The sequence below is a fragment of the Oryzias melastigma genome, linkage group LG10 (genome assembly GCF_002922805.2).
Source record: "Oryzias melastigma strain HK-1 linkage group LG10, ASM292280v2, whole genome shotgun sequence".
Classification (NCBI taxonomy): domain Eukaryota; kingdom Metazoa; phylum Chordata; class Actinopteri; order Beloniformes; family Adrianichthyidae; genus Oryzias; species Oryzias melastigma.
In genome coordinates this window covers 21,477,837-21,491,870 of record NC_050521.1, presented here as the reverse complement: position 1 = coordinate 21,491,870, position 14,034 = coordinate 21,477,837, and the positions used below count along the sequence as shown (strand labels likewise).

General features: G+C 38.9%; 1 protein-coding gene across 1 annotated transcript in view; it reads right to left on the bottom strand.

Moving 5' to 3' along the window:
• tenm1 (teneurin transmembrane protein 1) overlaps nucleotides 1-14,034 on the bottom strand; it is a 248,939-nt gene that overhangs the window by 26,775 nt on the left and 208,130 nt on the right. Inside the window, exons 23-25 of the mRNA XM_024283139.2 lie at nucleotides 7,128-7,282; nucleotides 2,935-3,018; nucleotides 1,117-1,311 (exon numbers count right to left, since the gene is read on the bottom strand). Coding sequence (XP_024138907.1) covers nucleotides 1,117-1,311; nucleotides 2,935-3,018; nucleotides 7,128-7,282 — 434 coding nt within the window. The remainder of the gene's footprint in view (nucleotides 1-1,116; nucleotides 1,312-2,934; nucleotides 3,019-7,127; nucleotides 7,283-14,034) is intronic.

Sequence of the window (14,034 nt, the reverse complement as noted above, 5' to 3'; positions counted from 1 at the left end):
TTTGTGTTATTTGATTTGCTGTAACTTTTCCACCGATAACATGATCGGTTCGAGCTGCTTTTCTCCTTCAGAATCTACTGGGATTATGTTGATCTCTTAACGGTGGAAAAGTTATAGTGCGTTAAAGATTTTTTTTTAGCATCACTGGCGACACCTTAGGTGCTAAAGGGTTAATAGTCTCTTATAAAATTTGAATAAACCTTTTGCTATTTTTTAAAAACAATAATAATCAATAGGCACAGAGCTGAAGTCTAAATCCTGATTCCATACTGAGAAGCTTAATAATTACAGGTCTCCAAATCACAAATGAAGTCAGGAAAAAAACAATCATTTTCATTGCCCCCATCCAACATGGCTGGTCAGTCTCCATCAAAAAGGCATCTGAGGCATTTTATGTTCCGTCTGCCTCCACACAGGCTCAGCGTGGTGCTGTCGGCCACAAAGGCACTATTGATGAAGTGCAGCAGGAGGTATTTTTCTAGGTGTTGGTGCCAAAATGCTGCAGACCTGTGGAAGCCAGCAGCTGGCTATTGAAGAAAAACAGCTTTTTAAAAAATGAAAACAGTCTTTTGACTAATTCATTTGGGGCTCTGCAGAGTTGTGTGCTTCCAAACACACTAGGAAGATTGAAAATCTTCTAACTGCACGGCATCTAATTTAGAAACAAACTAACAGAAAAGTAAATTACGGAAATCAGGCTTGATGGATTGTTTGTATGAAAGTAATCAAACCATTTCCTTTACTTTTTCTGCAGCAATTAATTGCTTTGTGATCTACAATTTCAGATATTCTGATACGGTTGTAATCTTGGAGGAAGTAGAAAAATATAATTGGTGCAGAGAAGTATTGCATGTTTTTTAAGCCCAAAGACAAGAAAACATTTGTTTCCATTAAGCTAATTTATGTATTTTCCGGGTCTGTATTTTAACAGAAAATGACATCACCAAACCCTGGATATTCCAAAAATGTAAAAATATATTTTCTAGAGTTGAAGATTTGACACACCATTGTTAATCAGAAGGCCACGCCCCATTTGTGAAAAATGTATAACAAAATATATATATATGGGTTTTATGATGGCTTCCAGTATGATTTATCAGTGGTGTTCGTCCTAACCTGTTGGATGCGGTTGATTCGCCTCTCATCCGTCTCTGCGATGAACAGGGTGCCCAGGTGTGAGAGGGCGATGGCCTTTGCAGCCTCTAGGGTGGCACGCACTGCAGCCCGGCTCACCAGGTGATGGTCGATTCCTGGAACCTGGCAGTGAATGGGTCGCCCGGCGACTATGCGCACCTGAAGACTCTCTGACACCTGAAAAAAATGAAGTTCTCTTTAATGTCTGTGTCAGACTGAAGGCGACTGGAACATCAGGTCCACTTTATCAACCAATGATTCTTCAGGCTTTCCCAGCTGAAAGTGAAATTGATTATAAGATGCATCGATTGCAATTAATAAACAATTCTGATCCATTATATGAATTCTAAATAAATGATAATCAAAAAATTATTATAATTCGTAGTCAGACTAATAAGTGAGTTTTAAGTTTTACACTCTGACATGTTTGAAGAGCACACAAACATGGCTGACCTTGCACATCCTCTGAACATTTTATAGTGTCACCGGTCAATTGGTCACTAAAGTTAAATATGCAAATTTGCAAAACCTATTCCTGCTATTTGGAGAAGGAAAGAAATTGTTTGAGTGCTACTGACATGAGTGTGGATTCAACAATTTTCATCCTTAGTAGAGGCATTCAAGTAATACGACACTTTTCTACCTTTCCTAGAAGACCCAGTCATGGTCATATTCACCCATGCACACATACATTCATGAAAACTGGGTCTCAATAATAATTTCCAGAAACAATTTGATTCACATGAGCCTGGATCGATTCAATTCCAATTTGTTTCAATTCTTTTCAATTCGATTCAGTTTAAAAATATATTAATAATCTACTAAACGTTTTTAATATTTATATTAATTTAATACAGTTCACATACTGTAAAATGTATTAGTGAAATAATGAGATTATTAATAGCATACAGAGTTATGATTTCTCAATAGGAGAAACTACCAAAAATGTTCAGATTATTAACATTGTAAACATTGTTCAGCTTCTCCTGGAGAGCGTTTCAGTTTGGCCACTAGGTGGAGCTTGCGCTATAGCAGTACACTTTTTTTTCCAGAAGAATAAGCAAAGAATTAGCCAAAACAGTGCTTTAGATCACAATTGGTTAATTTAAAAAATATTTCCTTGAACTAATTTGGAAAAATTCATGCCTGTGAGTTTATAAAGATGTTAATTTAGTGTAGGTTTAGGTCGACCAAGTCTTAGCATTAGCAGTCCTATGGGAAATTCTATTAAACGTTAGCATCAAGCTATTAGACTTTAGCTTTATGTACTACATCAATATCTATTTTTATGGATCTATTATTGATCTTTTAAGCTTAAATCGATTTTATCAACCCAGCCCCACTGATGTCAACCTCAACCGGGACCACCAGGACTAATGCTCGGTTCAGTTTCCCAAGGACACTTCAACACATGGGTGGAAAAAGGCAAGAACCAAACTTACCATCTTCCAATAAGAATTTAATCGCTGTACACTTCTAAAACCCATCAACCCAATTTTTGGGTTGTTGATGTTAGTTCCTTTTTTGGAGCAATAGTACTTTTGTGGTTTCATTTTAACCAATTTATGTTTTATGTATATATTTATTTTTCCCTAGTTAAAATATGTCGGAATTCCTTCACTTCTCACTATATAGTGCGTTTGCCATTTTGTAGTGCTGTCTGAATCTACAATTATTAAATTGAATGCCCTAGAAATTTCCCAGAAATTGCATATTTAGGATCAGTGTTGGCCATTCCTTTGAAATATCTGCTTAATGTCACATGTAGAAGGAGAAAAAAAAAAAACTGTGTTCCTTTACCTGCAGGACGATGTTGTTGTCCAGGATGTAGAGCGAGTTGTCCAGCGGGTTAATGGCGAGGTCTGTTGGCCACTCCAAGCGCACCTGCAGAATGACATCCGTGCATGTAGCCACTGTGTTTTCCATCAAAGGTGAGAAAGAAAACAGCAAGACAGCCTCGGTGGAAACTGCCCACAAGAGTCAGTTACAGGTGCTGCAAATAATATCTCCTTAATAACATAGTGTTAGGCCTCCTGACCCTCCCAGCTCATGCAAAGGTCAGCGGCGGGCAGGGAGCCCTCCCTGTGTTTATTCAAGACCCACAACAGCTCGCCTCGGCTCCGCTCCAAATGTCATCCAATAACCGCCATCGCTGCCTGCTCAAATAGCACACCATGTCGGCGAGCGCGGTGGGGGTCAAAGCCAGACAACAACCCTACAGCCACTCACATCACTGTCCGTGTCGCACTCAAACAAAGTGTGAGCTGCCGCCGAGACGAGGCGGTGCCAGCGGGTGTGAGGGGGGGGGTCAGGTGATTGATGACTCAGACGACGGATTGGTAAATAAATGGATCATGTTGAATTGCCACTGACACGTCCAATTATTGGCTCTGTCAAATGAGAGCGAGAAAAGGTTTCACTCTGAAATTCCATTTTAAGAGGTGGGGAGCTTCATCAGGCGGGACTCTGCGCGCCCCCCTCCCCTCAGCAAACAGCACATGCATCACCTCTGCGCCGGAAATGAGCTTTTTGACTCCAATGATGGTTCACTTTTTTATGAAGTCCGCAGGTCTGTACCATAGAAGACACTGACTCCACCCCACTACCAAACAGGAAGTACCTGCTGGTCTAAAAGAGCCAAAATCCCATCGACTTCTACTGAGAAACTAACAACTATTACTCAGTCGTTACATTTGTCAGAAAAAAACATTCCTGCTCTGCTATTTTTTTAAACTGGATACATTAAAGCCTCGTTTCCACTGAGCGGTTTGATGTGGTATGGTCCGGTATTTTGAGCATTTCCATTGTTAAATGGACCCATTACACAGTACCTCTTGAGGGCCCCCATCCGTTGTATGTCCCTAGAAAAATGGAACAGGACGGTTGGGGCAGAACTGCTACAGCTACCCGTTTATTGGCAGAAATTGATTAGAAGGCACCAATATAGCACTAAGCTAGCAATTCCGTTGAGGCTTTACACAATGTCCAATCAGAGCTGCTGCCACCATTCCAGCTGTCACCCGATTTTGTAACGGCACCATCCCAGTCTGTCTCTGGACTGCCAAGGCGCGACCTCAAACTTCAGCCGGGCGGCGACTGACCGATGTCAGCTTTTAGATAAAAATTGTCCTGCTCTTCTCTAAAAATGAGGCTGCTGCCTCCCGATTGCAAATGTGTAGCTTTTCCGAATCAGAAGTAAGACGCTTCGATCTCTTATCGCCGCTAGCGAAAGTTTGTGTTTGTGTTAGCTTGGGGCAGAGACTCTTCCTGGAAGGGTCAATTCTCACTTTGTTACATCAACTCATGAGAACCTGCTCATTGGGAGGGGCTGGTGCTGAGAGCGCAGGTTTTTAGAGGAAAATTGATCAAAGTACCACTTTGGAGTTGTTTATATAGTGAGAAATGAACATTATAAAACACTTAAAAGGTCAAAAAGTTGATTTGCCATGCTATAACCCCTTAAACATTAGCATTTAAGTCAGGTTAAATCGCACATTTTCCTTTTTCTTTTCTTTGTTTTTATTTCCTTCCACAGAAAACACAACAGGCAGAAGTTTTATCTGTTGACTTTTTTTTATTTTTGGCTCCATCTCTCCTCTTGTACATTTGTGTCCTCCAGGAAGCCAGACTGGTTGGCGCTCACTGACAATGTGAGTGCTGGCAATTTGAGAGGTGAAATGTCTGCGTGGGCGAGCGCCAGTGACAGAGGAGCTCAGAGCCTCGCCTAAATAAAAGAATATACCGTTTGATTTTTAAAATATTATCCAAGAAATGAATGTCAGAATCATTCTGAATATAGTAAAACAGCGAATTCCTAATAGTGCTTAATATATCAAGGCAGTTATTATCCATAATATAGCTTTTTGTGTAGGGATGCATCAACACAATGCCAGAACACAAGTCATTTTGGGGGAAAAAACAGAAGCTAAATGTTACAAACTCAGCAGCAATCTCGATTGCAAGTCAGAAAGTGTGTTCCTTCTCAGTTACAGATTCAGTCACAGTAGACAGTAAGGAAGAAAAAAAAACATCACCAAAAGAAAGGCTCCTGTGGTTTTATGGAATAGTCTTTTTTTTTTTTTTTTTTTTTTTTTTAGGGCTTATGAAATTCCTGCTGAGTGACACGACTCGGAATATCAAAGCGATCGTAATAGGAACTGCTGTGATTCTCTAAATGCTGGGGAAAGGGGCTTCGCTGTTTACTTTCTTATCCCCTTTAGCATAGTCTCCTTCATCACAAAGCCTATTTCTCTGTCTGCTTTATAAAAGGACGGATACAAAATAAGCTGGGCATAGCTTCCCCAAATACAAGGGCTGTTTTATACCATCTTGGTCATAAAAGAAAAATTAAGATGATGTGTTTGTCCCCAAACTTTTTCTTGTAAGAGTGCTTTCTTTTCTGATGTGGGCCGGGGTCAGTTTGTAGACTAACAGAAAAAATGTAACAATAACGGCCTAAACGTAAAAATTTATGGTTTTCCAGAAAGCCACGTACAGCCAAATTTTAAATAATTCATTTCTGTAATCTTCACTGAAAAAATAATGCTAAAAATGTTTAAAAACCAGATATATAGCATTACCTGTAATAGATTATTAGCGGAAGATGCTTGATTTGATAGCTCAAAACACTGAAGTTGATGGTTGAAAACGCTGAAGTTGATAGCTAGCTAAAATATTAGTGAGGTGCTAAATTTCCCGAAAAAACTCAAAAAATTCTAAATTAGCCAAAACAGCTAGCATGTAGCTGAAATATTATCTAAATGTGAAATTAACCCCCCAGAAAACTGTAAAAATGTCTAATTTAGCCAAAGCAGCTAACATAAAGCTAAAGTATTAGCTAAATCCCAAATTAGCCAAAAAAGACGGTAAAAAGCCTAAATTACCCAAAACAGCTAGCATGTAGCAGAGATATTAGCTAAATGCTAAATTTGCCCTAAAAAAATGGAAAAATGTCTAATTTAGCCAAGACAGCTAGCATAAAGCTAAAGTATTAGCTAAATGCCAAATAAGTCTAAAAAATTTTTTAAAAAGCCTAAATTAGCCAAAACAGCTAGCATAAAGCTAAAATATTATCTAAATGCCAAATTATCCCAACAAATGGAAAAATGTCTAATTTAGCCAAGACAGCAAGCATAAAGCTAAAATATTAATTAGCTAGATGCTAAATTAACCTGAAAAATGGAAAAAAACTAAATTAGCCAAAACAGCTAGCATGTAGCTGAAACATTAGCTACATGCCAAATTAGCCTAGAAAAATGGAAAAACGTCAAATTAACCAAAACAGTTTGGGAGGAGGGCCGGATACGTAGTTTGGTGACCCCTGATGTAGACCAACATCTACTGCAAGTGTTTCTTTATCATAATCTTCCAAACCATTTTTTTTTTTTTTTTTTTAATCCAATGTTTTTCAAAGATACAAAAGGAAAAAAATGCTGCTCCAAATCCTCATTAGTTTATGCATTTGCAGACAAACTTTGTATTAAAAAAAAAAAGAAAGAAAGAAATGGATTGTTTTAAGGAGCAGTGATGCCGGTCTGAAAGAAAACCTCGATGGAGGACAAATGTGATCAGACTGGAGAGCAACAAACAGAGGAACTGTAACCTAGCAGGAGCGCCGGGACATAAAATAGCACTTCAGGGAGTTCACCTGGCTTCAACACGCATATTCACACACACGGACACAGGCCCTCACATCCCTGCGTGTGAGCAGATATCCCTCCACAGAGCCAGGAGCTCATCTATAATTCATCCTCCTCTCTAATAGGCTTCATATTAGTTAGCGGTGCGTTTTCAAGCCGGGCTCATCGGACCTGCGCGCTGCTTCCTGCTTCTCATACATAAAAATGCATTTATTTATTTAAGGAGTCTCTCACTGAAGGAGTGAGTGGATTGACAAACAATCCAGACTGTAAGAAATTATATCCATTTTTGTTATAATGATTGATTCCTGCATTTCTACGAATACTTATTTCTTTTTTAAGCTAGCAACTTACCTGGCTGATGTCCATGCGTGCATCACAGCTCAGCGGCTGCGTCGACATTAGCCCGTTTGAGCCAATCACGGTGGAGAGTAAACCCCGCTCGTTAATCTTCTGAATGGTGGTGCCATCCACGAAGTAGACAACGCCTCTCTTATCCACGGCGATACCTGAGCAGGCAAGAAAAAAAAGAGAAAAAAGGATGAGCTCCTGGATATGAGGGTGGAAAGAGAAGTGGCAGACAGTGGTGAGAGGAAGAAAAAAAAAAAAAAAAAAAGGAGGCGATGCGGTGAGGAATCCAACATGGTTAGGCATTCAGCTCAGCAAGCAGCTGTCTTATCAAAGACCCTGCACCACAGAAATGTAATTATATTTCCATTCTGGAGCCCACTAACGGGATTAGAACAATACAACTGCAGGAAGAAGTTATTTGTCACATTAGATACGACCAGGACAAGGCAGTGAACTTTTGACATTTGTGCAAATGTGTGTGTAGTTTTGTCATCTGCTCTTCAAACATGTTTACTAGCAGCCCAGATACACAAGTTTTGCTCTGAACAATACATGCTCGACTTCCTCCTGCAGAAGAGCAGTGCATTAGATGGAGAGCAGGGGTTGAGAGGTAAGTCCGAGCATTAAAGGTCAGGCCAGATGATGAATCATCTGTTATGGATGAGGGACGACCTTCATTCCCGCCTTATCTCCATGCAGAAAATCCCTCCGCCTCAACTCTGCGGCAATAATATTCCCCGACCCGGCCCTCACCTCTTCCGCCACTCGCTGCCAACCTCCCCTCCTCCTGATTGCTTTCACTTAGCATCTATGACAATAAGCCATATTTTTAAATTACGGCTCCCACTTCCAGCTGAATCATTGCATTAACAAACATATTTTGTTTATGGGTCATCATTAAGTCGCGTCTTATTTATGCATAGATCTCTTGGTCTCCGGAGGACTTTATGGAGACAAAAGCTCAAAATCAATTCGATCAATCACAAAAGTAATTGGTATAAATAGAGTGTGGTGTGAAAGTAAAATAATGAAATGAAGCGGGGAAGCACCGTGGAAGGTGGAAAACAGATTCCTGCAGTATATCAATATTCAGTAAGTGCTGAGACACTCAGTGGAGCTGTGGAGGGAAGTGAGAGGAAAAGCGGAGTGATAATTATGTCAGGAGTCATAATTCAACTGTCACATGACTATTAGAGGGTTTTTACGCATCGTGACACATTTAGTCATCGGTTTAGGTCATGAAATTGCGTAAGTTCAACTTTGCGTGAAAATAAACTCACGATCGTGTTAATATTTATTCAACAAACAGCAGGAGATCCTGCAGGATAGCTGTGACCTTTAATCATTGCAGGGACAGTTTTTTGTGTTGTCATGACAACAAAGATATAAGACATCCATCAGCTAGGCTGACAAGTAAAAAAATAAATAAAAAAAGCTAAAGGTGTTTCCTCGAAAGCACAGTGTTGGGAGGTAATGGTTTGGGTCTGAAGCAATTTGGAGGCAGGTAGTTAAAAATGAATTCCTCTGCATGGTAACACAGTGTGGAGTCAGCTATAAGTCATCAGCCATGCAGCCAATTTGAGTTTTGCAACGGGACAATGATCACAAGGAAAGTTAAAAAACATTTTGGATAAAAATAAATTTATTCCTAATTATGTTTATAAAAAAATAATTCTTCCGTATTTTTTCCTTTCAAGATGATGCCAAATTAATAGAAATTTAATGTTACGTTGCAAATTACTAAAGGGGTAATATGCGTTTTTTTCAGATTTTTTTTTTATTTAATTCATAGTGACACTTTATCACACTTTTTGTGTTGTTTTTATTTAAATTTAAATTGTCCTAATGTTGTAAAATTCCTAACTCTAGAACGTTGACTCTTTTTCAGTTTTTAAATCCAGACTGCATAAATCTGTATCCCCAAATTCATAACTTTCCTTCACCTTCATTTTCGTAAAGTAATGTTATTGTGGTGTTTTTTTTGTTTTGTTTTGTTTTATTTTGTACAGTGTCCTTAAGTGCTTTAAAAGGCACTTTCAAATAAAATGCATTATCATAATTATTAAAATATCATTTTATCACTCATCAAATGGGAAAATTCTACAATGAAGTTGTCCTTTAGAAATGCACAACTTTCAACAACGTGTAGTTTGTAATACTGCCCAGAATAGAATAGAATAGAATAGAATAGAATAGAATAGAATAGAATAGAATAGAATAGAAGCTTTATTAATCCCAAAGGACATTCAAAAGCGGCTATCTACTTGCAATCACCACACAAAATAAAAACAATTAAAATCTATTAAAAATATTAATTATAATATTAGAAATCCATAAAATATTCTGAAATTAAACCCTAAGACAATAAAAACCATAAATGATCCAAAATGTTTTTATGTTCAGTACTACTATTCTGCTGCTCACAATGACCCTGAACTTTAAGTTCTCTGCAGTCCAACTACAAACTTAAAATGTGTATGTGTGACTTTTTTATTTTTAATTTCAAATATATTTGGAGCATCTAATTATTTGGCTAAATCACTAGAATTTCTGTCGAGAGGCTAAAAAGTACCACTAAAGATCAAAAGAATGGATTCAAAAAAACAAGTTCACCAACTTTTTAGACTAAATGATGAAGCAGACGCACACGTTCTAACAGCTTCTGCAAATTGCAATCAATCAAAATTGATTTATTTAGCCCTTAAAACAGATAAAAGTTGTTTTCACATAAGAGAAAGTGAGTTGGTCCCGATAGACATACGAAAAAAAAAACCGAGTCCAACTTTGCAGTAGAATCAGGCATTTAGAGACCTGATACTGAAAGTAAACTTGGCAACTTGGTCTGCTTTTGATTTAAAATTTTATTTTTTGCTGATTCATTTATATTTATTGCAAAACTATTGTACTTTGTGAGCTGAATTTATCTTTCGTCTTTAGATTTTTTTTATTGGGCTCCACCACGTGTCAAAGTCAAGGCCCGGGGGCCGGATTTGGCCCTCCAAATCATTTTATATTGTTATTATTAATAGCCTGATGTCATCTTCTGCTCATTTTTAACTTGCATAATTTTTACAATTTATATTTTTATGGAGAGTAAAATACTGAAAGTTATTTGAAGTTTAAATTGATTGATTGTAGAATAATATTCCTGGCTTATTATTATTCATGGTTATGTTAAAAAGTTAGGGCACTAAAGTTTTAAAATTGGCATTCTGCTAGCTTTTTGAACCATTTTGACATTTACTAGCATTTTTAGGCTAAGTTTAGCTAATATTTTAGCTACATGCATGCTATTTTGTCTCATTCAGGCTTTTCTTTTAAAGTTTTTTAGGCTGTTTTGATATTAGGCTAATATTTACATGCTAGCTGTTTTGGCAAATTTAGGTTTTTTTCAGTTTTTTAGGCTATTTTGAAGTTTAGCTAATATTTTAGCAACATGCTAGCTATTTTGAATTATTCTGGCTTTCCTTTTTACGTTTTTTGGGCTGTTTTGAAGCTAGGCTAATATTTACATGCTGTTTTGGCTGATTTAGGCTTTTTTCCGTATTTTAGGCTATTTTGGAGTTCAGCTAACATTTTAACTACATGCTAGCTGTTTTGGCTAATTTAGGCCTTTCTTTTTTCTCTAAATTGCACATAAGTGTACACACGAGTGCATTCAGGGTGTACCCCATCCTTGCTCAACATTAGCTAGCTTTAGCAACCCTATGATCCATGATGGATGGATTTTATTCCTATTTTTGTATACATATCACATTTTCTCATTATTTTTCTTGTTGCTCGACAATCTTAGATCCATGGAGGTGGGTTTCTTTGAGATATAGCAACATGAACTTTCTTTTGCTTGTATTTTTTTTTTCAAGGTAGCCTCTGCACAATCCAGCTTGATAAATCAAATCTGCAGTCCACAGGACATTTGGTGCTCCCACATTGGCCAAGCCCATGTTTTATGCAGAGTCCGAGGGTTTGAATCTGCAGGAGCACTTCATGGTAAAACGGATAATAGAATGACACAGCAGTATGCTGAACCGACAGCAGCATGTCTTCTCTCTTTCAGTCATCTTTTATTATCCTCAGATTGATTCTCACTTGGTCTCTTTGTAGAAAAAGGTCTGAATCCGTCAACCGAGGACAGGAATCACTATTTGCTGTCGTCAAATATGTTTTTAAGCTATAGATCTGGGTGAGCATGTGCACACAAAAGCATGAATCAGCAGCCCAAGTAGGTGCGCGCATGTCCTCAGCCCTGGACCGAGTCATAAATCGTGCAGGTGAGGCGGCGCTGCAGACGCAGAGGGGAGGGGTGGGTCAGGGTCACTCTGTTTCCTCCAAAGGCCAGAGGGTGAACTGCAGAGCCTGACCCCTTCATCATCCCTCTGACACAGACAGATTACAGCACCCACACGGTCCCCGACTCTCCTCCCTCAAACACCACCTTTGCCTCTGTTCTCCATCACCCCTAACTTGATCTCCCTTTGCTCTCTTTTCGCGGCCTCTTACCCTCTCCTTGTTTTTCTTCGTCCTTTCTCTTTTTTTTTATTGCTCTTTGTATCTCGCCCCGTATTGTGCAAGCTCTAATCAAATCACTGACCTTCAACCCCTCAGAAACATCGCTGCTGTGTTTAAATCTTTCCTTTTTCTTTTGTTTGGTGGTGCACCTCCACCCAAAGCACAGCCTGAGTCCACTCTGGCTCAAATTTGGGGAACTTTCAACCTTGTTGCACGGCCCTCCAAACCTTTTATACCTACTTTTTTTTCACTTTCCCACTCAGACTTCTGCTAAACCTGCCCCTGATCTTAAAGCTCATAAATCCTGCACAAAGACAAGCAGATGGGATTTACTTCAATGCTGAATTTTCTGCTTTCCTTTTGTCCCTGGGAATAATTCCTTATATTCCATTGACTTATATCCTAAATTCCATTCTTTTGCCTTCTCGTCCTGTTTGTGCACACACAGTGTCTTCTTCTGATCATGTATCATTAGCAATAAATACAAACTTCTTCCTCACAACCAAGGTCGCCGTTATTTCTTCTTGAAGGGATTTTTACTTGTTAAAATGTTCCTTCAGTGTGTTTATTGAAAAGGCGGTAGATTACCCCACTTTCTCCTCATCGGGGGCTGGATTCCCTGCTGTTACGGATAAAGCCGTGTGCTGCGTTTAAGGGAATTTACAGCTCCTTCCCTATGTCCAAAGAATCCTCTGAAGACATCAAACGATTTACTGCATGTCCCAGGGTGTACATGGCACTCAGACGTTCATGTTTAGAGGCCGGCAGATCCGCCAGGGGAGGAGTAATTGAGATAAATCTCCACTCCAGATGGAGACAGACATTTGACTTAAGTTGGAACCGGATTTTATCATCGAATTAAAATGAGATGCACTGACCTTGGGAAAAAAAAAAAAAAAAGAAACGGCAAAGGAGTGCAGGAATGGTGATACAGTGAAATATATATATAAATAAATGTGTCAGAGGAGATGAGAAAGAGAGGAAAGGTGGTCACAATGCACAAGGGCATGATGAGGAATTGCTTAAATGAATCATTACAGGCCAATCGCTGTCACTCAAATGATCCCTTTGCTCTGTGTCCCTGTCAAATGAATATCAGTTATAACAACCCCCCGTGGCACTGCAATCCAATCCAATCTGATTAATGACTTAAGAGGAATCTTGGAGAACGTCTTGTTGTGTTGATTGCAGATATTTGGAGCAAAGGAGCCACGGGGGGGATTTATTTTAAAGTAGGGAAGCAGGGAGAGGTGAGGAAAGGTGCAAGGTAAGAAATAAAATGAACTGAAAAAGATTAATTAGGGTATAAATAGTGGATTATTATCTCATTTAGCTGATGCTCCAAATTGTCTGCACGCAGCAGTTTCAGGATGCGGGGTGCAGGAAGTTACTGTTTCTGTTCAAGTTGTCCTTTCACCAGAACTTTGTCCTTTTAAATTCTTGCAGCAAAAAGCTGTCAAACGAGCTGCCACTGTGGATGAAAACTGAAATTGTAAAACTGTATAGACACATCATTTTGTGTCAGGCAGCGTGACAGACAGCTAAATGAGAGATATTCAGCAAAAAAAAAAAAAAACAAGAGTGCATATTGAAGATGGAGCAACATTCATGCTTGAAAGGTTTCATGCACACACACTCACACAGTCTACAAGTCATTCAATCTGCCCTTCCACATCCCAGGGCCCAGTGGCTATTAATGACACGCTCTGATGTGTTATTGCAACATCTAAATGATGCTAGCTGTTGCTGATTATGGCCAGCAGCCATTCTTTCAGTAAGTAACTGTATGAGACTGACAAGTGAATGCAGACAGATGGACGGTTTCACCTGCACGCCGGCCGTGTGAGGCGCCATAAATGAAGTCGACCATATTAGCCGAGGAAAGCCCGGAGGGTTCGCTAACTACTGCACTCCAATGGCGACCCAAACCGGGTTCCTGGCTGCATCTGTTGTTTACTGTTCCCTTTAATCATTTCTGCACGAGAATGTACAATCCTGTTGGATCGGTAATGGGGGAATCTATAAGCGGCACACAGCAAATCCATGCGTCTGTAGGTAGGTGTGCATGCAGGCAATTAAATAGCTTGGCAAAAGGATGCGGTACGGCAGGTAATCAGACCGTGCACATGTGGAAGCAATTTTTACTTCCAAAAAAAACATAAATAATTTTTGCAAACACTAAAACTGTTCATTCAAACTAACAAGAAATAATTGATATGAGTTTAATTATGTTTAGATTTTTTTTAGGAACTTTTGATTCCAGTCTAAAAAATAAATTGACTTTTTTCTGTGCTTTATGTAATCAGGTTAAAAGGGATTATACTGTTTTAATCCAGTAGAGGGCGCTATGCTAGCAGTATGTGGATCATAGAAGAAAAGTCATGCGGAAGGATATAGCTTG